The following is a 21,685-nucleotide window of genomic DNA, read 5'->3' on the forward strand; positions in this document are numbered from 1 at the left end:
GGCAAATAAAGATAGAGTCTTAGTTAGACACATTAGATCTATATTATGTGGTTTCAAACAATCCTTCAACTAAGGACCCAATGGATCATGAACCCAACAAATCAGCTGCTAAATACAAAATTAATAGAGATGATTGTTTGTGTAAAAGTTTGATACTTAATGCTCTAAATGATAACTTATACGATATCTACTCTAGAGCTAAAGGTACAACTAAGATGCTGTGGGATGAACTTGAGTCGAAGTATAGTAAAGAAACCGAATCAGAAGAAAAGTTTATCATAAGAGAATATTTTTCTTACAAAATAATAAATCACAAATCAGTAATTGATCAAGCACATGAAGTCCAGAATATAGTGGCAAAGATTATAGCAATGCGTATCCCTATTAATGAGAGAATTCAGGCGGCAGTCCTCATAGAAAAGCTCTCATTTTTCTGGATGAATTTTAAGGTCTCTTTGAAGCATAAGAGACACTCTCTCTTTGGATCAAGTACTAGTGTCTCTTCAAATAGAGGAATAACCATAAACAGGACTTGGGTAATGACTCAGAAGTTAGTGCAAAGGCAAACTTAGTAGAAACAAAGAAAACTAACTTCTCGAGGAATAAATCCAAGAAACACTTTGAGAAGCCAAAACCAAAGATTTAAAAGAAATAGAGCAAGAGAACATGTTATGTTTGTAGAGAACCAGAACACTATGCCAAACAATGTAGACATAGAAAGGACAAGGTTAAGGGACAAGGTGACAAAGTGACTCCTCAGGCAAACATGATAATCAGTTCTCGCTCTACTGGAACTGAGGACAGGTTAGTAATCTTAAAATTTGAGTTAAATCTGGCCCACAATCTAACCAAATAGTGGATTGATACAGGAGCTACTGTCCATATTTGTTCCGATATTTTCTCTTTTTCTTTCTACCAGGAGGTTAAAGGGAGAACTGTGACTATGGGCAACTCCAGACTCTAGTGTTGCACAAGTGATTGGAGAAGGAGAAGTAAAATTGAAGTTCACATCTAAAAAAATTCTTACTCTCCATAACGTGCAACATGTGCCAGATATTTGCAAGAATCTTGTTAGTGGTTTTCTTTTGAATCAGTTAGGCTTTAAATTAATATTTGAATCAAATAAGGTTGTAATTACCAAAGGTGAGACATTTGTAGGGAGGGGTTATGTTGCTGATGGGTTATTCAAATTGAGTATATTACTATGCAACAATATGAAGAAAAATGTCTTTTCTCCACTTGTTATGCATATCGACTCTTTAGAGATGTGGCATGGTAGACTTGGACACGTGAATAACAATACCCTCAAAAGAATGATGAGTTTAGATTTAATTCTTAAATATAATTTAGAGAAGAACAAAAAATGTGAAATTTGTGTTCAAGCTAAACAACCTAGAAAACCATTTAAATTAACAAGTAGAAGTTCTAACCTACTTGATTTAATACATAGTGATATTTGCGAGATGAGCGATATTTTGACAAGAGGAGGAAAAAGATACTTTATTACTTTTATAGATGATATATCAAAATATTGCTATGTATATTTAATAAAAACTAAGGATGAAGCCTTAGAAAAATTTAAAATTTATAAATCAGATGTTGAAAATCAAACCCAGAAAATGATAAAAGACTTAGGTCAGACAGAGGAGGAGAATATAGTTCAACAGAATTTAGAAAATTTTGTGAAGAATATGGGATTATGCATGAGACTACTGCCCCTTCTTCTCCTCAGTCAAATGGAGTTGCTGAAAGAAAAAATAGAACTTTTATTGACATGATTAACTCAAACTTTCTAGTTCTGGTCTTCCTAACAATTTGTGGGGTGAAGCTCTAATTTTAGCATGTAAAATACTTAACCGTATACCATTTAAAGATAACCAGAAAATACCACATGAGTTATGGTGGGGTAGAAAATCTAGTCTAAAATATTTCAAAGTTTGAGGTTGTCTTGCAAAAGTTAAAATTCACTCTAGCAAAATGACTAAATTATCTCCTAAGACTTTTGATGCAGTTTTTATAGGGTACGCGGAAAATAGTAACGCATACCGATTCTTAGTAGTACGATCAGATGTACCTGACATTACACCAAACACTATTAAAAAATCGGATGATGCAGTATTTTTTGAGAATGTGTTTTCTATGAAAGAAAAGAGAAAGTTAGAAATAGAAGAATCCTCTAAATTACAAAATGATAACACTGAAACAGAACCCCAAGTCGAACTTAGACAGAGCCAGAGACCTAGGATAAAGAAAAACCTAGAAGATAACTTTTACACATTCCTTGTTGAAGATGAACCTTTAACATATACTGAAGCGATGAAATTTAGTGATGCACCTCTATGGGAGGAAGCCATTAAAAATGAGATGGAATCAATCCTTTCACACAATACATGGGTGTTAACCGACTTACCTCTAGGGTCTAGACTACTAGGATGCAAATGGGTCTTTAAAAGGAAACAAAATTCTGATGGATCCATTGGGAAATACAAAGCTAGATTAATTGCTAAAGGTTTTAAACAAAGAGAAGGAATGGATTATTTTGACACTTATTCTCCAGTCACTAGGATAACTACAATTCGAGTGCTTATAGCATTGGCAGCATTATATAAACTTGAAATCCATCAGATGGATGTGAAAACTACTTTCTTAATGGCGAGTTAGATAAAGAAATTTATATGAAGCAGCCAGAAGGTTTTGTAGTTCTTGGTCAAGAGAATAAAGTGTATAAGCTAGTCAAATTCTTATATGGATTAAAACAATCTCCTAGACAATAGCATGAAAAGTTTGACCAAGTCATTTTATTATATGGCTTTAACATTTGTGACTTTAATAAATGTTGTATATTGAAAAATATTTGATAGATTTATTATTATCCTATGTTTATACGTAGATGATATTTTAATTTTTGTTAGTGAACATATCACAATTTTAGAAGTAAAAAAATACTTAAGTGACAATTTTGAGATGAAAGATCTAGAGTTAGCTAAAGTAATCTTATGAATTAGAATTATAAGGACACAAAATGAGATTATTCTGAATCAATCTCACTATGTTGAAAAGGTATTAAAAAAATTTGAGTACAAAAATTGCAAGCCAGTTAGCACCCCATATGATCCTAGCATAAAATTAAAGAAAAATGGTGGGGACAGTATTTTCCAATTAAAGTATTCTTAATTAATTGGAAGTCTTATGTATTTATCTAACTGTACAAGACCAGATATCTCTTATGCTGTAGGAAGACTGAGTAGATATACCAGTAACCTCGATAAAACACATTGGGATGCAATAGAAAGACTTCTTAAATATTTGAAGGGTACTATTAACTACGGGATATACTATTCTAGTTTTTCCATTGTACTAGAAAGGTATAGTGATGCTAACTGGATCTCTGATTTCGAAGACACAAAGGCTACTAGTGGATTTGTTTTTATACTAAGTGGTGGTGCAGTCGTTTGGAAATCTTTCAAGCAAACCTTGATTACTAGATCCACCATGGAGGCTGAGATGGTAGCCTTAGAGTTAGCTGGTAGAGAAACAGATTGGCTTAAGGGTCTGTTATCAGATATTTTCATGATAGATAGGCCTATTTCTGCTATTCTAATTAACTGTGATAATCAGGCGACTATAGCAAAAGTGAAAAATAAAAATCACAACTCGAAGTCGTCTAAGCACATTGAGCTTCGACATAAAATTTTAAGAAAGCTCACCTCTATTGGAATTATAACTTTAAGTTATATTAAATCAGTGGAGAACTTGGCAGATCATCTGACCAAGGGCTTGTTGAGAGGACAAGTTCAATATGCTTCGAAGGGGATGGATTTAAAGCCTATTTTTGAGTCACCATCAGTGGCAACCCAACCTATCTGACTGGAGATCCCAAGATGTAGGTTTAATGGGACAAACAAGCTGACTGAGTGGCTGGTAGAAGCACCAAATTTAAAGTGAACTCGGTCACTACCCATCTCTATGGAGCAGGTGCTCAACTGTACTAGATAGAAGGATGGTGTAATGCCTTAATGATATCAAGGCTATTATAGCAGGGTATAGAGTTGTAGTATATCCTTGGAGATATCACTGATGTGAGTGTGACTGTGGGGCTGCAGTTAAATAGAGAATTAAGGCTTGTTCTCTAAAAAACACTCACAAAACAAGATACCTGCGCACGGCCGTAATGCACTACCCCGATGGAACTTGCATGCAGGGTCAACTCTTAGTTGTTCGGTATTCTCAAAATCTATACATAAAGTCCAAATTTAAAACTTTGTTCACTTCGGACTGGTGTGGATGGCGAAATACCAACTAGATGAAGGTTCAAGTCCGGAAGACACCTTTCATCGAAAGCTAAATATACTGATTGCTTGTACTTTGAATTTTCAAAATTTTTGTCATTTTCAAAATTATCTTAAAATTTTCCAAAATTTCAAAAATGGTGGGGAATGTAAGAGTTTTTTTTTTGAAATTTGAGAACAACCGTTACAAATCTTTATTGCCTAATCCTTAAAGTCTTTTCCGTTGAAGAACTCAGCAGCTGTCAACTTGATTGCTCTGCCCATTGAAGAAATCAACAGACGGCGGTTTCAAAACCATCTTGAATAGAGAGACGTTGGAGCCCAAAAAGTAACTGAGAGGGAGAGAGACAGGTGCTCTGATTCTTATCTTTCTAACGGTGATATTTTTTGGTTTTTCTTTACGGTTTCAAGCAGGAAAAAAAAAGAAAGCCATGTTTTCTTTTTCTTTTTTCTCTATCCTTTTGTCATCTCCCACAAAACTATCATGTATGAGCATACAGAAAATATCCTGCCGAGTTCAAGAGAATTTGTAGTACTGTGCACGTCTACAAATTCAACGATCTGTTGTATCTTGGGAAGGGATTGCCAGAATCGAGTGTACGTAAGGAGGCGAATCTCTTTCAAAGACAGTGACTACATGTCTCGGACCGATTACGGGTACTATTTATTTTATTGTGGATCGAAAGAAAACGACATCGAAGAAGCACGCATCGGAACTGGTTATTTCAGTGAAATTAATTACTTATGGTTTATTTGAGTTCTTTTAAAATGATATATATTTACATCACCATCAAGTGGAATCCATAAATCTTGTCCATCTAATTGCAACCCCCTCTCTGTTTAAAAGGGTTAATAAGCGGAGCTCGAATGGCATCGACTTCTTCCACCTGCTCCCTTGAATCATTGTATAGGCCCATGATCCTGTTCCTTCTTTGAAGTACAGCAGACAGATGAAAAAATTTTGCGTCTCTTTCCTTGAGCCAGAAGATTCTGGATTTCTGCCTCTAAAAGATTTCTTACAGTTTAAAAATATGAGGTACATGTGATCACTCCCAACCACTCCCATTTGATTCGAAAAGTATGCAACTATCTTAGTTGGTTGCACTCACGTCAGGTTAACGTGAGCGGCCGTTTTATCAAAAAGAAGGAGAAGGAGAAGAAGGAGGAGAAGGAGAAGAAGAAGGAGGAAGAAGTCGTCCAACGGCCCTTCTGCCCCCGTCCAGGTTCAAATCCTCTCGTTCTCTCTCCCCAGCGTCTCTTTCCGTCCGAGAAATTGTACCTACACCACGTGCGCCACGTGGCTCGCCAGGAGCTGGAGACGAGGTGATTGGCGTGATGTATGGCCACGTTGGCGCACGCCGTGTATGGGATAATTTCTCCGTTCCGTCCTCCTATCCGGTCTCCTCCCCTTATTTACTTCGCTTCTTCCCCACCGCCCATCCCACTCCCCTTCCCCCGTCCTCCCAAGAAATGGGCCAAGAGGAAGCCGCCAAAGCCGTGGACAAAGTAGAACGAGACGAAGGAAGAGAAGGAGAAGAGGAGGAGAAGAGGAAGGAGGACAGCTGCGACTTCTGCGGCGAGGCGAAGGCCCTGGTCTACTGCCGGGCGGACGCGGCGAGGCTCTGCCTCCGCTGCGACCGCCAGGTCCACGCAGCCAACTCCGTCTGCTCGCGCCACCCCCGCTCCCTCCTCTGCGACACCTGCCGCGCCGCCGCCGCCTCCATCTTCTGCCCCTCCCACCGCAGCCTCCTCTGCTCCAACTGCGATTTCGATGCCCACCGGGGCGGCGGAGTCGTCCACCAGGACCGCCGCCCGGTCGAGAGCTTCTCCGGGTGCCCGACGGCGGCGGAGCTTGTTGCGGTTCTTGGCGTCGGCGAGGATGCGAAGTCGGTGGTGGAGGGCACGGGGGATGATGGAGGCGGCGGGTGGTTGGTGGATGACGGATGGATGTGGGAGATGCCGCCGGTGTTCAGTCTCGACGATCTTATCGTGCCGACTACTTCTTGCCATGGCTTCCAAGCTACAGGGATTCCGCCTTTACCCAAGGTATTGGGAATGAAATTGCTTTGTTCCTGTTATGAATCTAGTTTTATTGTTTTTGACTTCTGTATCTTTTAGTTGCTGAATTTGTTACGGGGATGGTTAACAAGGGTAAATAATCACAAACATGAATTGGGTGTGAGTTATTAGAGGGGTTTTGTTTTTTTTTGTTTTTGTTTTTCTCTCCAGAAGAATCAAATAATGTTGGCATAACAAAGATAGAGACTAGAATCAAGAAAGAATATATCAAAAAGATGTTTCAGATGTTAACGATTTTGTATGTTTGTTTTGATTGGATCATTCCCAGATGTTGGTCTACTTTCAATTTGTGGGAATTGGTATGGCAATTTGTTTTGTTTTCATGCCTGCACTTTAGTCAAATTGATAGATTGGTATGTGCCTTTGAGAAGGGATCTATTAGGTGATTTTGTGTCTAACTTTGCTTTTCTATACTTTGTATGAAGGCATTGATATGAGTTACTTTATCTTCGTTCCCATTAACATTAACTCTAGCCATTAACGCATATAGCATAGCTTAGCATAGCATGTTCACAATCCCATTATATTTACACTTTTTGGGCAGTATGGTCTTTTCCTTTCGACCTCAATTACTTTCCGAGATGTGGTTTCTGATAATCTATGCAATGCTCTGTTCAGCATGTTTTCTGCTAGGTTAAGTTTCAAATTTTCTCTAGTTTTGTTCCATGTGCTGTCTATTTTGTTCATTAGCTCAGTATTGTTCCTGATTGCAAGGATTGTTGTTTTGCCTCTCATACGGGATAGTGGGTTTAGTTCTATCACTAATCTTAACATTTGGTTTGAAATTGCTTTTCCTATGATTCTTTTTCGAAAGAGAAACCTGTGGGTTGTTATTAGCTTGTGTTTAGCTGCAATTTAATTCTCTGAAGGCCTTTTTTCTTTGGCATCAGCACCGAAATTCAACTTGTGGAAAACATAAGGAAGAGATAGTCCGGCAGCTTCATGAACTTATTAAGTCTGAAAACCGCATGATAAATGATCATGACGAGCTTGAACAAGTTATGAAATTCCAGACCCTGGTACCACAGCAAAATTTTCAACTGGGCAATTTGCATTCTGATGTTGCTCATGATGGAACATGCATAGCTGTACCTGCTTGCGAGGTTTGATCTACTTTCTTGTTTCTGCTCATTTGAAGAATTCTGTGGCTCCTAGTATCTATTTTCTTTCACCTGGTGGTTACTGTGGCCACTATGGGAATTTACTTCTTCTGATTTGTGCCATTTACATTTATTTAGAATTTGGCCTCCCTCCTTAAATAATCTTCCTTGAGTATGTGATGCCTAAGCTTATTACTTCCATAGAAGAGTATTAAAGAACTGTGTTCTGCCATCTCTTGTCTCTTGGTTCTTGGTAGAAACCAAATGAATAACTTGCACAATGGGCTAATTTATGTGATTTTCTAATCATGATCTTCCTGAGTTTCTTTTGATTGCGGAAAAAAAGGAAAGATGCCCTCAAATAGTTATTCAATAAGAGCTATATTTTGATGTTGTTTGGCATGAAATGGTAGTGTAATAAAGTCAATCTTTTGAATTTATCGTAGTCAGACGAGATCTTAGCCTTCACTAATTCATATTGTCACAGACCTACAAGAGGTCTTAAGCAATTCAAGATCTTCATGTAATTCAACTTGTTTAATTTTCCAGTTATTCTTAAATAATCTAAAATTCTCACCTTGCCCAATTATTGTTGAAAATTAGGGCTCTGATGCACATGAGATGCACATGCTGCTTAAAGAGTACATGATAAAGTTGATTGTTAGTTTTAGAGAACAAAATTGGAGGCAAAAGGAGTCAATGAAGTTAAGAAGGACCAAGGGGAGTTGCACTCGGATGAATGGTAGTGATATAGATGGGCTGGGCTGGCTCATGTCAACCCATAGATTCATTGGACTTTACTGCATTCCTTTTGCCAAGATCTTTTATGTGACTAGGCTCAAGTAAAATTCATCATTACCTAGCAAGTTAGTATATTAACTAGGTCATCAATCGTTTTTCTTCTTTTCTGCTTACTTTTCTATAAGGTGTAAACAAGTGCTCCTCTTCCTTCTTTTAAGACTTCAGCACAACCAGCAATAATGGCATTAGGTGGCAGCTTGTTGAAAATTGTTATTTTTTCATTTATCTATATGTAGGTTCATTTTTCTTATTTTCTGCTTACTTTTCTATAAGATGCAAATAAGTGCTCTTCTTCTTTTTTTTAAGACTTTGGCACAACCGGCAATAATAGCATTAGGTGGTGGCTTGTTGAAAAATTGTTGTTTTTCATTTATCTTTATATTGGCTAAAAGGATGCTTTAAAAATTATTTTTTCATGCTTATTTTGAAAAATCATTGTCCATTTGTATCAAAAACAATTACAGTTCATGTATGTATTACCTATCTTAATATTTTGCATTTTTTTTCATTCTTAATGAACTCCATTATCAAAATAAAAAAAAAAAAATCTTCAACCATTTGTTGATTTGGTAAGGAAACATCACATGGTACATCTATAACCTAGGCTTCATAGCATTTTGGAAAGGTAACATTTAAAATGCAACTTCCTATGTTAGCAATTTTCTAAAAGATGGCAGCCTAGGCTGCCTACATGCCTGTCATAATGTTTTGCATGATATGATTGTTGTGGATCACATTGATTTACGGATTTGTATTTAATGTTGTCAATTTGGTGCTTTCCGTTGACTTACTATATGTTATTTGTTATATAATGTTTCATTTTATGAAATAAAATTATTTTTTAGATTGCTCTTTACATTTATTATTTTTAAATATATTATTTTGGGGCTTCCTTAACCTCTGATCCCCTGCCTAGTTGCTAGACAGCCCCTCAGCCTACTGTTTTCTTCTCACAGCTATTTAAAACATTGGCTACTACTATTGAGAAATAAAGATAGAAAAATAAAATCATGGATATCAGAATGTAGGATGAGCTTTTATTCTTCATGTATTAAAAATGGCTTGTGATTGTGAGTGTTTGGCATATACTGAGGATCTAATAAAATCAAATTAATGGAGCTTTAATATCATGGAAGAGGCATTCATGTAGGATTTGAAACTTCTTTTTGTGATTTTGACTTTTATACAACATTTCTATGGTATTAAAAGGAAATGTGCAATATGTGGATCCACTACATGATCCATTTGAGAATAATGGTCAAACTTGTGGTGTTATCCATGTTAAAATTAAGCTGGACAGATGCTTCAAGAAATGACGAGGCACTTGACATGGAACCCTAAATTACATTTAGCAAGAGAAGTGTTTAGAACATACAAGGCTAAAAGAGTTGGGATGCAGAGAAAGGATTTCATATTATTTTCTCCTTTTGCATCTAGGGAGAGAGTGGATAAATTATCATAACAGCCACTTTGCTATTACATACCTGAGGCCATGATCAGTTGATGACACATATCTCAAGTAATTCCATGATATGATAGGTTGCATGATCATGACAGTATAGTCAAACAAACTTGTTGTATCATGCTTTTTGTACGTCAACTGCATTAGATATTCATCTGCTAGGGATAAAAGAAAGGAGAATTACTTACATTAAATCATTAGCATATGGTACTTTATTAAAAATTTAGACAGATATTGTACAAAGGATGGAATTCCGATAATTGGAAAGATCTGAATTTTGAAAAGTATTTTTCAAGTCATGGTATGTCGTACCGTACCATACCAGATGGTATCGGGCATACCGTACTGTACCAGTTTGATACCAGTACCGGTACGGATGGCATACCGATCCTCGGTACGCAAAAAAAATTCCATATCGTACCGTACTGATACTATACTAGTGTGGCACCGGAACGGGGTCCGATACCGGTACAGCGAACCTTGTGGTGGGGACGTCGCGTCAGTCACTCGCCTTCCACACCAATTAGCTCCCTTTTGCTCCTTGGCATTGGCCTTGTGATGTTGTGCCGCCTTGACCGATGGTAGGTAACGCCGGGCTGATGTGGAAATTCGACACTCTTGTCTTCTTCTAACTCCAAGTTTGACTTGGCTAAAAATGGAGGTTGATTCTCTCTTCGGAACTTTTAGCAATATTGGCCAATTGTAGACTACTCAAATGAATGATTGAGGCAACAAGTGGCTGCTTTGATTCGAAATAGAAGAAAGGAATTACAATAACTCTAAGAAGGGAGATATGTCCCAACCTTAGCCTAATCTAAGGAGGGTTGATTTATCCAACCTTAGACCAAGTCCCTAAGGACCGAAATTGGGCACTAAGCCTACCCAAGCCTTGCGGCCGAACACACACTATGGTGGCTAAACAATGATTTTCCCAAAAACTCCCAAACACTCCTCACTTAGGCCTTTATATAGGCCTTTACAATACATGAAGGATAGCCATGTGTCCTTGCGGTTCTAACTCCTTCTTGGTTGAATAAACTTGACGGCAACCGCTGTAAACTTGCATTGGTGTTGGCTGATGAGAGGGCATGGTTGCTGCCCGATTGCAGGGTGGTTTGGCCAGCAGTTTCTGGTGGTTTCTTGTAGTTTGCTGGCTGTGGCGCTGCAGCAGCCGCTGGGCGGTTCCTTTGGTTTGGTTGTGGCGGTGGCTCTGCGGTTGGTTGTAGCCTTTGCGGTTGGTTGTGGCCATGGTGCTGCAGTTGACTGTGGCCTTGCGGTTAGGCCGTGGCACTGCAGTTGGCTGTGGCCTTTGCGGTGGTGGCACTGCAGTTGGTTGTAGCGGTTGGTTGTGGCATGGCATGCTGGCCGGGTCTTTTGACGCGCGTGGTCTGGCGATCCGCGCGTGGGCATGGGCAGGCTAGGGGCCGCCCACTGTCTCTTGCGCTCGGTCGGTTGCCTTAGTTCGGGCACTGTGCCGAAGGCCCTGGGCGCTCGCGGGGCCTGACTGGGACGCGCAAGGATGGGCGTGCCCCACGCGCAGCCATAAGCCATGTGCTTGGGGCTGCTTGCTACGTGCCTGCTCCATGTGCACACGCGCGCCGGCCTAGGCCTGAGGCACCAAGGCCGCGTGCGCCGCGCGGTGTCCTGCGGTGCCCGAGTGGGTCGGGCGCCCATGGCACGGGGCGTGGCCGTGCCAAGCCCCTGCACGCGGCCTGTGGCTGGGCGCGCAGGGCCAGCGTGTGCTGCGCCCCGTGCTAAGGGAAACAACTTAACCTCGCCAGGCCTGACATGAGGTTTGGCCTGACATGGTGGTAGGGAAAAATGGCTGACCTCCAAAGTCATCAAGTGGGCACTTGGCGAGGTTGGGCTCCATCTTGGCCTCCGTCTTGGCCTCTTGCAATTGCTTGTCCTCCTTGGTTTGGCTGCCTTCAAGGGAAACAGTTAAGGGACCCTCATCTCCTTGCTTCAAGTCTTCACTTTGTGGCTATGACTTACACTACAAATAAAGCCTAAAAGATGGTTCTTTTACTGCTCATATATAGGAAGCCATCCAATTCAATAACCTCCTAGAGTCCTAGTTCATTTTCAGTAAAGTTTGTGATGGCAATGAATGATGATTGACACCTTGAAGAAGATTGACTTTTGAGTGACTTTTCAAAATTAGTTTACCTGAAATATTAACATGGTTATTAGTAAAATATTGTTATCCTTTTAAGTTGACATATCATGCTACATTAAATCAGTTCTGAAATTAGTGTAGAAGTGTATGCTTAAATTTCTTATTTTGTACAAAGTTTTAATTTATCTATATCTGATTTAATTTAGTTTTATTCAAATGAATGAAATCTATTTAGTTTAGATATTATAAGTTGCAAAATGCATAAGCACTACATACGCACCCACATATTGCAAAACGCTTGATACAGCTGCTTTTTAAAACCTTGCAATCTAGAGGGATCCTTTTGGGTTGGCTTAACAGGCCTGCCACTAGAGATAGACAAAGATTCTACATCACTCCAAAGAAAAAGTTCATTAACATCTATTGGATGAGCCCAAAGATATTTGAATGGAAGGCAAGCAAATATAAAATCTCTCAAGGAGTTGGACCTCAATCTTCTTTACGGAAAGCTTATATTTGCTCATGCCATCCTTTTGCTATATCAAGAAGGGAAATTCTAGGAACTTTCCTCAATGTGTGAGAAAGTAGGCTTGGTGAAGCTTTTTCTGGTATTGGTGATTCCTTGGATTGAACGAAAAGATGATATGGGTTGATAGTGTGGACTTGTCAGCAGTTGGTGACTCTCCAACAATGCAAACATTATCTCATCTCCAATATGCAGGTTGACTTTCTTCATTCTTTTAGCAAGATCTTTCAACTTTTTGAATCTGTAGGATTGTAGAGGCTTCACTGTTTATGCCAAATAATGCAATTGAAGTCATGACAATTTTGTAGAAATATATACATATAATAGGCTTCCCTAACCCTTTACCTTCATATTGACCATTCTAGAGTAAATGCATATAGGTGGGACCATGCGATACAACTAATGCTTTGATGTGTTATACATGAGGTTGATTTAGATACAGTCTGCATGTCATGAAAATTCTCCATTAGGTCATGTAGGTTATTGCATTCAGATACACTCCATCTTTTCCTTTTTCCTTTTTTTCTCCCTTCTTGGGCACTAGGTCTCCTCCTAGCCTACCTTGATGCCAACTAGATACTCAAATTTTACCTCCTAACGACAACCTAGCTGTCTTGATAACCTTAATAAGGATTACAATGCTTTCTCACTTCTGGGAATACCTAAGAGAATATTGAAAGGGTGCCACCTTAGTAAATGATGATATCCTGTGAAAGGGTGCCACCAAAGACATTTTGAAGAAAGAAGGCCATACAAGAGAACATTCTATGAAGCTAAACCACTCTTTGTTGCTTTAACTTCCCTTAACTTTCTTGTATGATCTATATTCTCAACTTCCTTGTAAAATCATTTTCTCTCAAACTAGTGAGATCCAAGAAAATTAGCATTCATAATGGATAATAGGATCTAATAAGTTAAGATTTCATAATGGATATGCATTAGTGCTATATATTTCTAATAACGTCCTTGGTCTCATAACTTGGTTCGTTTTAACTTTACACGTACTGATTTTTAAGACATTTTAATTGAAGATCAATTTTGATAAAGCAAACGCTTCAATAATCTTCAGCTTGGCTTGAATCCAATGAAAGCTAGCATGGAGATCCAGCTTATTCATGTGACCAAACCCTTTCTTAGTGATTGATTAGCTTTGTCATGGGTGGGCAAGTTCGAACAACCCATCAAATCTTTACCATTCTAATGATGCAAACTTTTTTTCATACTATCAGACTGATCAGGTTGATCACTGTAACCAGTCTAACCAAAATCTGAGGTTTTCTTCAAGAGATGGACCTTGATGTATCATGGTCACACAGGTAGTATAGAATAAAGAAGGTTTGAGTGAGAAACAAGTATGTTAGAAGAGGTGTAGGAGCTGCACTAGTTGAGAATAAAATGATGGCAATTGCTTGAGATGGAATGAGCAGTTCATTGGAGATCTAAGAGAAGCTACTGAAATATATTTTGAAGGGTCTAAGAGGAAGAGAAAAGCTAAGCTTATGTGGATAGAATTTGGAAAAGCATGTTTTTATTCTCATTTCATTTTCCCAGTGAAACCTTAGGTAGTTATCCCACCATTTTACCCAGAAAAAGAATTTGGAAAAGCTGGTGTAATATTGGGGATTATCTTTAATAGGAATATTTGGTGTACAAAGATCAGAAGTCATGCACAAAGACATAAAAAGCGAATGAATAGTTGGGACAAGACATGGTTTTTTTTTTTTTTGGTGAGGGACAAGACATGATTATAGTAATAAAGTATTGTAAATATAGTTATATTTCTTGCTTTTATAATGAAAAAGAACATACTACAACATAAATTCTCTTTGCAATCCTTGATTCCTTAGTTATAGATCCTATTCCCCTCTAAGGAGACTCTCTTTAGTGTGATTTACAAGGCCTTCATATTGCCTGACATGTTGACAGAGAAAAGTTGATAGAAAATTGCTACACAGTGACACAAGAATAATATCCATTAAGATTGCTTGATACGAACCCATCGAAGAAGATTTTCAATATGCTTGAGATGCCCTTAGAAAAAAGGCCACGTTATGAAATTGATACAAGAGCAGGCTGCTCTCCTCTCATCTTAATTGTCCAGATTCCAGGCCCTTTCCTTTGACTATGTTTTTTGGACACTCCATTTTTAAGCTGTTTGGGAGTATCGACACTTTTGGACACTTAAGCACATGGCACGACATGACACGACATGGTTGGATACTCCACTTTGAAGTGTCTTACTGATATGAGTAAAAAGCATCTGACACTTTTTTTTGAAGTGTCATGCAGGAGATTTTTAAGTTTAAATGCTGGATACTTTAAATGAAGTGTCCTCAAGTTTCCTGGATACTTCAAAGTTCAAACAAAGTGTTCTTATGTTTTTGATATAAAGTTATCAATATTGTATGAGCACTTTAAGCAAAATGTCATTATATTTAAATGGAAATGTAATATATCTATCTATAATTTTAAGTCTCTTTATTTAAATAAGCATCAAAATATACAAACATGTGTATATGTATGTATTTAATATACATAAACACGCACATATATATATGGAGGCTGCCATGTTGACACTTGAGGACACTCATGACACTTGGCACCATGCCAAGTGTCTAGGTGAAACAGCCTTTGATCACAACCTAGCTCCCTTTCTTGGTCTTCTTTCTTCTTTCCCTTCCTCTTTCCCTAGTCCTAAGTCCTAATACAACCTTTATCGTTCTTTTTTATACTCGTACACATCAAACCAAGCTCTTATTATTGTGGATCTTCCCAAAATTACACCTAGTGCCTTGCAAAACACTGAAAAACAATAGCTCTTGGAGGTCTAGAGAAAGCATTGTGAATCTTCTGCTTCCGATCTATGACACATGATAGAAAATAGTCGCCTCGCTATGTGATATATTATCGAACCTCATATCTTGAATTCTCGTTCTTTGTACTTTCAAATTTTGATGCTTACACAATACATGTGTTTCCTAACTTCCAAACTTTTCAAAGTTAGATCTGAAGCACAACTAAAAGGAATAATTATGGTGATGGTAAGGTTGTTGAGGAGCTGTTGTGTCCTGGCCAGAAGAGATCATTTTTGTGCATCAGTTTATATGGATTTTGTAAGAATTGATTAATGAAATGTTTGACTATTACTATGTGTATTCAATAATTCTAGTCTTGGTAGGACATTCCGCGAGATGATAGGACGAGGCACCATCTCAAGTGTTAGGTTAGGACCGTCCTACCATTCTCAGAATCCTGTTAAGCACAACCTGAGACATCCCCCGTCCCATGTGTTGTGATAGGGTAGGATAGCGGCACATTCTGTTCCATAGAGAAACCAAGATGGCCCCGTACCACGGAATTTGAATGTGTATATTACAATGTTGACCCTAGACTAATCCACAAGACTTTGCAGGAATTGATCAGTAAAGCTGTATTGACTATTAGCTTCTGAAGTTGTGCCATTATTAATTAATTTATTTTAGAAATATAAGATTACCTGATTTGCTTCTCTAGTTTGTTTCTCCCCATCACCATTTTTATTTTTCATTTTGTTGATCTGTTAGCAACATGAATTATTTGTTGAAGCTTGCTCTAAGTTCTTTAATTCTTGAAAGTGCTTACTTATTGCATCCATGTTAAGCCCAAGAGGCTTTCGGTTGTGCTAGTTATAGTCCATGCTCCTACAATACCAAGTTTATTTTACTAAAAAAATTTAATTTAAGTGTATCCATTGTAGCTTTGATCAAGCAAATTTGACAATCTAGCTGTCACTGCACTCTAGAGTGTTGTAAATTTAGGACATTCATATTAAGAAGATATAAGTCGTTTTTTCAGTTCCAGGATAATGCACCTCAGTGGACAACTGATAAATTGGCAGCAGTATTTCCTGTTGAGCAAGATATAGGAGACTCCTCTATGGTAAACTTGTTATCTGTTGATGAGACTACAGACAATCAAGCAAATGCAAATAAAGCCAGTGTTGCTGACAGTGACACAGGGCATACTGTCATTAGACAAAACATACCATCATTACCACTCAAAAGTGGCAATGAGCTTGCTTTTGTCAACCGTGACTCTGTTATCTCACGGTACAAGAAGAAGAGAGAGACGAGGAGGTAAGTGGATTTCTAATCATGTAATTTTTTTTGAAGCAGTCATTTTTTGGCCTTGCATGATGCTTTCCGATACAATTGATATGTCAAACCTAGTTAATGTTCATTTTGTCAACCAAACAGATATGATAAACTTATACGGTATGAATCACGGAAGATTCGGGCCGATACAAGGATGAGGATCAAAGGGCGGTTTGCTAAGGCAAATCAAGTCACACAATTGGAAACAGATCAAACACCGAAGCTAGGAGATTAATCTGTACACTAGCACAACTCTCGCTGGTTCTATAGTCAACTCCCAACCCAGTCATCTTGCAAGAGTTACAATGTGAACTAGCTTATAGGCACTATTGTGATGGTGGTTGATTGTCTCATGCAGGCACTATGATCCGTCATGTGGCTAAGATGTGTTAAATATGTTATATATTAAAATGTAGAATGATGCTTATAGCTAAGAGCTGGTTGCTGTAATTAGAAGAACAACATTTTTTTTTCCTGGTGGAGAATAACGTTGTTCCTAGAAGTGAGATTATCCAAACTTTCATGTAATGTAATTCCACTTACCTTTTTGTTATATAAAATAGTATTGTGCTTTACTGAAATGATAACAAGACTACATTACATAATAATATAATATTACTACATAAATACTGATATAGTTTTAAATATTAATTATTATAGTATCATAATACTATATCAATAGAGAGGAGGTACTCGTTGGCCTTGTGTGGAATGAGCATTGGATCTAGAATAGGCTATGCCCAATCAAACCATTATTTGCATAGCTATTCTATGTCTAATTTGGAATAGCCTTATACCGACCTTGTATACCATTACCTGATGCACATTTTAGATCATGCCGCTCATTTTTATTTTATACTAGCAATTATATTGTACAAATATTATCATATAATATGGTAATGAATTACACAATTATAATATAACATATTATGCATAACATTACAACATATTAGAATATTTCAATATATTATATTTGTAGTTAATGATAAAAATATTATTATAATATCTACTATATTTACACTATATCTTGCATGTAATAAAAAATAATATATATATATATATATATATATATGTATGTATATGGGTATGAATATGTTATATTATGATAAATTATTATATTGCATAATATTATATATTTATATATTAATTTTAACTCTACATATCAAAATTCTAATATAACATATTAAAGAAAAATATGAATAATATATTAGATATATCTTAATATATGACACTTTATGTGTTTAATAATAAATAAAACATTATTGTAATATCTAGATTACAATTTGCACGTAATATTTTGTTATAGAAATAATTTAGTATCATAATAATATTTTATTTATTATTAAATGCATATGGTATCATACATTAAGATGTTTGTGTTATATTAGTCATATTTCTATGACATGCTATATTATAACTAAAAGATTGATTATCATATCATATTATTTTTATGTAACATGATTGAAAATGTAATATCAAAAAAGAAAAGAATGTATGAAGGTGATACTATAAAATAGAATGTGATATTATAGTTTATTACTTAATAATATCTGATCATATATTAAAATGTTGTATTAGCATTACAAATAATATATTGCCATAATGATTGAAAGCTTAACATCTCTTATGTCTTTTAAATATTATTAAATGAGGAAAAGATAAAAATTCAAACTACAAAAATCAACTTATCCAAAACCTCAATTATGATATATCTTTTCTCCCACTTTAGACCTCAGAATGCACTATTTTTATAAATAAATAAATAAAAAGGCATGGAGTGAGCTTATAGCTTAGAGGATTAGAGTACGTGATTACAAACTATGATTGGGATAGCGAACATGAAACCATGTTTTCCAATAAAATAGGGTTCAAAACGCTCCTTGCTCATAATGTTCCAAAGAGGAAAGACCTCTCCTTTGCCTTTGCAGGTTGCAAAATCATGATTGGGATAAAACTGTTTAACTAGGATATGGTCGTTTTGGAAAACATTAATTAGAATATATTGTTAAATATATTAATAGTATTTTGTACATTTATATAAAGATTATATTGTAAAAATATGCTTATTCTATAGCATGGACTCTTTATTCTATAGCATGAAACAGTCTCATAAAAAATATGGTTTCATAACTAATTTTTTCCGACACACAATACCAGAGCACTGAACTTGTTTTTTTTATTTTCCATGCGCTTTTCCCGTGCTTTTTTACCAATTAATGTGGATGCCAAAAGAAGTCAACACCATCTAATGTTATAGAGTAATAAACAAAGAGGAACAAATCAGCTTCTACCGGACAGCAATATTGTCCTATGAGATGTTGCAGTTTGATTCAATCATCGATCGCAGAAACTTCTGCAAAATAATTTGGATAGGCTCCATTAGTACTGGTTTAAGAAGGTTTAAGAACCTGACTTATAAAGGTTGTAACCTAACTATTAAAAAGATTACAGGGTTGCCACATACTTCGTAACCAAACTGATGGAAGAATTTGTAATCAAATGGCATTAATCCATAAATCAAACAGGCTGCAGAAGAACCTTGGAAGAGATGAGGCAACACAATTCAACAAATTCATAGAGCGGGCAAAGCCATCTAAGAGCTTGAATCAAAAATTTATATTAATTTATGTTTTTTTAGGGAGCCCTTACAGTTAAGCGGGGCCAATGTAAAAATGACAAATTGCAGGGGTAAAGGGATTATGAACCTCCAAAAGAAATAACACTATTGGACTAACACTGTTGTACCTATAAATAAAGATTAACACACGACAGTCTAAAGCTATGATACAGCTCTTCCCACAAATGACTGCCTCTCCGCTTCTGCTTTGGCAGAATAATACTAAAATCCATATGTACAATGAGGCAGGCTGCATTTCTCATTCTCAAACAGAAATCTCTCCTCGAATAAGCTCTGATTTGGATGGAGAGGCATCTCATAGAAATTTCCTCCCATTACAAAAACAAAAAAAAGAGATACTTCCTGAACTGTCTGAGCAAGCTGCTGTTGAACCCAGATCAAAGAATTTCACCTATAGAAATGTAATGTCAGAAGATGTACATGGAACTGCATTGATTGATAAAAGCGAGCTGAATTACTTAACCAAAAACTTGTGGCATACCATTAACTGTTGACAACAAAATGCTTATCTTGGTCTCCAGTAACCAGGTGCTGCAAAAGCAGAAAACAGAGTTCATTTAAGCAAAATTCACCAAAACCATGTTAGCTGAACCAATCTGATTAGCTGATGTGTATAAACCAGGATATGCAGCAATGTTAGACTTTCTTAGCATGAATTATAAAAGAAAAAAAGGGTGATATAATAATAATAAGGCCATATTTTTTAGCTCTTGCACCTCCAGCCGCTCGAGAAACTCGGCTCTCTATTGGTGGTCTTGAAGCAGATACAGAGTAACTGGACACCCTGGGATGAGGAGGCCACCCAGGGCATGGAATTGGTGGGGGATCTGATGGTGGACCATAGTGGGACAGAGAAACAGGAGATGCCTCCACCTTTTCAGAAACTGAGGGACCTGCACAGAAAGGCATTAAGTTCAGGTCCGTGATAACAATTAGTGCAGACCTATTTCATAGTTAAAGAACATGTCCTACAGTTCCTGCTGAACATAAAGCATCCCACCCGAATGAAAAGCTGGAGAAAACCTGCCCCTCTCAACAATCTCTTGTTGAACTGGTCCCCTTGCACCTCTATCACCATAGAAGTTTCTCCTATGGATATCATGTACAAAGTGGAACCTCTCAGTGAATGCAGAACAATTGCCCCAAGGTTGAGCTCTTTGTTGCGGTTCAGCATGGACATAGGAGAACTGATTTGAAACTGTTGGAGGGGGTGGCTTTAAGTGATAGGTCTTATTGCACGTAGGGGCAGTGACCATAGACTGAAAGTTATTCCCAGAATTGTTAGCTGGATGAGAAGCAGGAAAGCTGCCATAAGAACTAGAAGAACTATGAGATAGGACAGGTGGTGGCAACTGTTTTGGAGGACCTCCATATCTAGGCATATAACACGGAACCAACTCTGAGGGCATCAAGTTCGCACTCAGAGTACTTGGACGCTGACAAGACTCTGATTGTTGATTTTGCATATTCTACACAAGATCAAAAAAGAAGCTTAAATTAGAAACAGTAAAACTCCCACACCACATAATTTTCTTAGAAAAGCTGAAGAACTCACATGGGTAGTGCTAGAAAGATGCAAGTCAGCAGTATCAGCAATAGCATGTGAACCGGGTTGATGTTGTGAAACAACAGAGAGAGCGCTAGAGCAAGGGGGAGGCAAAGGCGGAGGAGATGATGGCAAAGGGGGTGGAGATGGTGGCCTGTCCTCAGGGAGTGGAGGAGCAAAGGGCAATGAATGATGCTGATCAGGTTGATTATGAGTACTGCATATGGTATCATCTCCTGAAACATGAGAGGAGGATCTCACTTCAACTTCGCAAAGAGGAGCTACATCCTCCATCTCTAGCTCACCATCAACATCTTCTAGGATACGCCGGTGCTTCTCAGTGATTCCCTTCTCATGATCAACTACAGCAAGTCGTTCTGGAGTAACAGCCTCGAAACTTTTTTCATCATCAGCACTTGCTTCCTCATCTTCAAGCAAAGTAGTACGAAATAAGCATGGAAGTTGGAAACTGGTATTGCTGAAGCCCACAAAAAGAAAAAGCAAAAGAAGTACAAGTGAGAAGTATGCTCACAGCAAGACAATAAATTGCACTGGTACTGAAGTACTCAAGAAATTCAAATATTGTAACAACGTTTTCCAGCTAACATAATCCCTTGAACTTTGTTTTGCGAAAAAGACTAAACCATCTAGTAATATAACCAATTATCAAATACACCATGACCACCTTCTTAATGAATATCCAGCTCACGCCAGCATAAATCCCAATGTGTACCTCTATGATCATCACTATCAAACATCTTTTGACTCCTAAAAATTCTTTTTAACATTGACTGGATCAGGAAAAAAGAACATAAATTGCTTCAGTGGGATGTTCTTAACAACCTTGTAAGCACTCATGTTACTAATGTAAAAACTAAAACATATAAACAATAACATGGGTTATGAAGAAAGGGTTGATATGAGATCAAACAAGTCTTCATCTGCCAGGCCTGGAACTCCACCAAAGACCAGATTTTAGCCTGAAAGTGCAC

The 21,685-nt window shown here is 37.4% G+C and overlaps 2 protein-coding genes across 5 annotated transcripts in view; one reads left to right on the forward strand and one right to left on the reverse strand.

Moving 5' to 3' along the window:
• Positions 1-5,712: 5,712 nt before the first annotated feature.
• On the forward strand, positions 5,713-17,090 carry LOC103714419 (zinc finger protein CONSTANS-LIKE 13). 2 transcript variants are annotated; one of them, XM_008801660.4, is made up of 4 exons: positions 5,713-6,335; positions 7,259-7,471; positions 16,211-16,491; positions 16,612-17,090. In XM_008801660.4, exons 1-4 carry the CDS (start codon positions 5,760-5,762, stop codon positions 16,742-16,744), a joined length of 1,203 nt encoding a protein of 400 aa, XP_008799882.3. In that variant the 5' UTR covers positions 5,713-5,759; the 3' UTR covers positions 16,745-17,090. The 2 variants fall into 2 exon arrangements, with proteins under 2 accessions (XP_008799882.3, XP_008799883.3); XM_008801661.4 differs by having other exon boundaries at positions 5,715-6,335; positions 16,217-16,491.
• A 2,013-nt stretch (positions 17,091-19,103) lies between these two features.
• The window catches only part of LOC120112866 (protein HUA2-LIKE 2-like), a 34,721-nt gene continuing 32,139 nt past the window's right edge, over positions 19,104-21,685 (reverse strand). The window contains exons 8-12 of one of the 3 annotated variants that reach the window (XR_005514507.1): positions 20,703-21,171; positions 20,171-20,616; positions 19,864-20,040; positions 19,629-19,678; positions 19,104-19,538 (exon numbers count right to left, since the gene is read on the reverse strand). Coding sequence is in view for 1 of the 3 variants with exons in the window: in XM_039132841.1 (XP_038988769.1) it covers positions 19,653-19,678; positions 19,864-20,040; positions 20,148-20,616; positions 20,703-21,171 (1,141 nt within the window). In the remaining 2 variants the exon portion in view is untranslated. Of the gene's footprint in view, positions 19,539-19,628; positions 19,679-19,863; positions 20,041-20,119; positions 20,617-20,702; positions 21,172-21,685 lie in introns of all 3 variants that reach the window. The other 2 variants (XR_005514506.1, XM_039132841.1) reach the window with 2 other exon arrangements.

This window comes from Phoenix dactylifera, chromosome 13 (assembly GCF_009389715.1).
Source record: "Phoenix dactylifera cultivar Barhee BC4 chromosome 13, palm_55x_up_171113_PBpolish2nd_filt_p, whole genome shotgun sequence".
Lineage (NCBI taxonomy): Eukaryota > Viridiplantae > Streptophyta > Magnoliopsida > Arecales > Arecaceae > Phoenix > Phoenix dactylifera.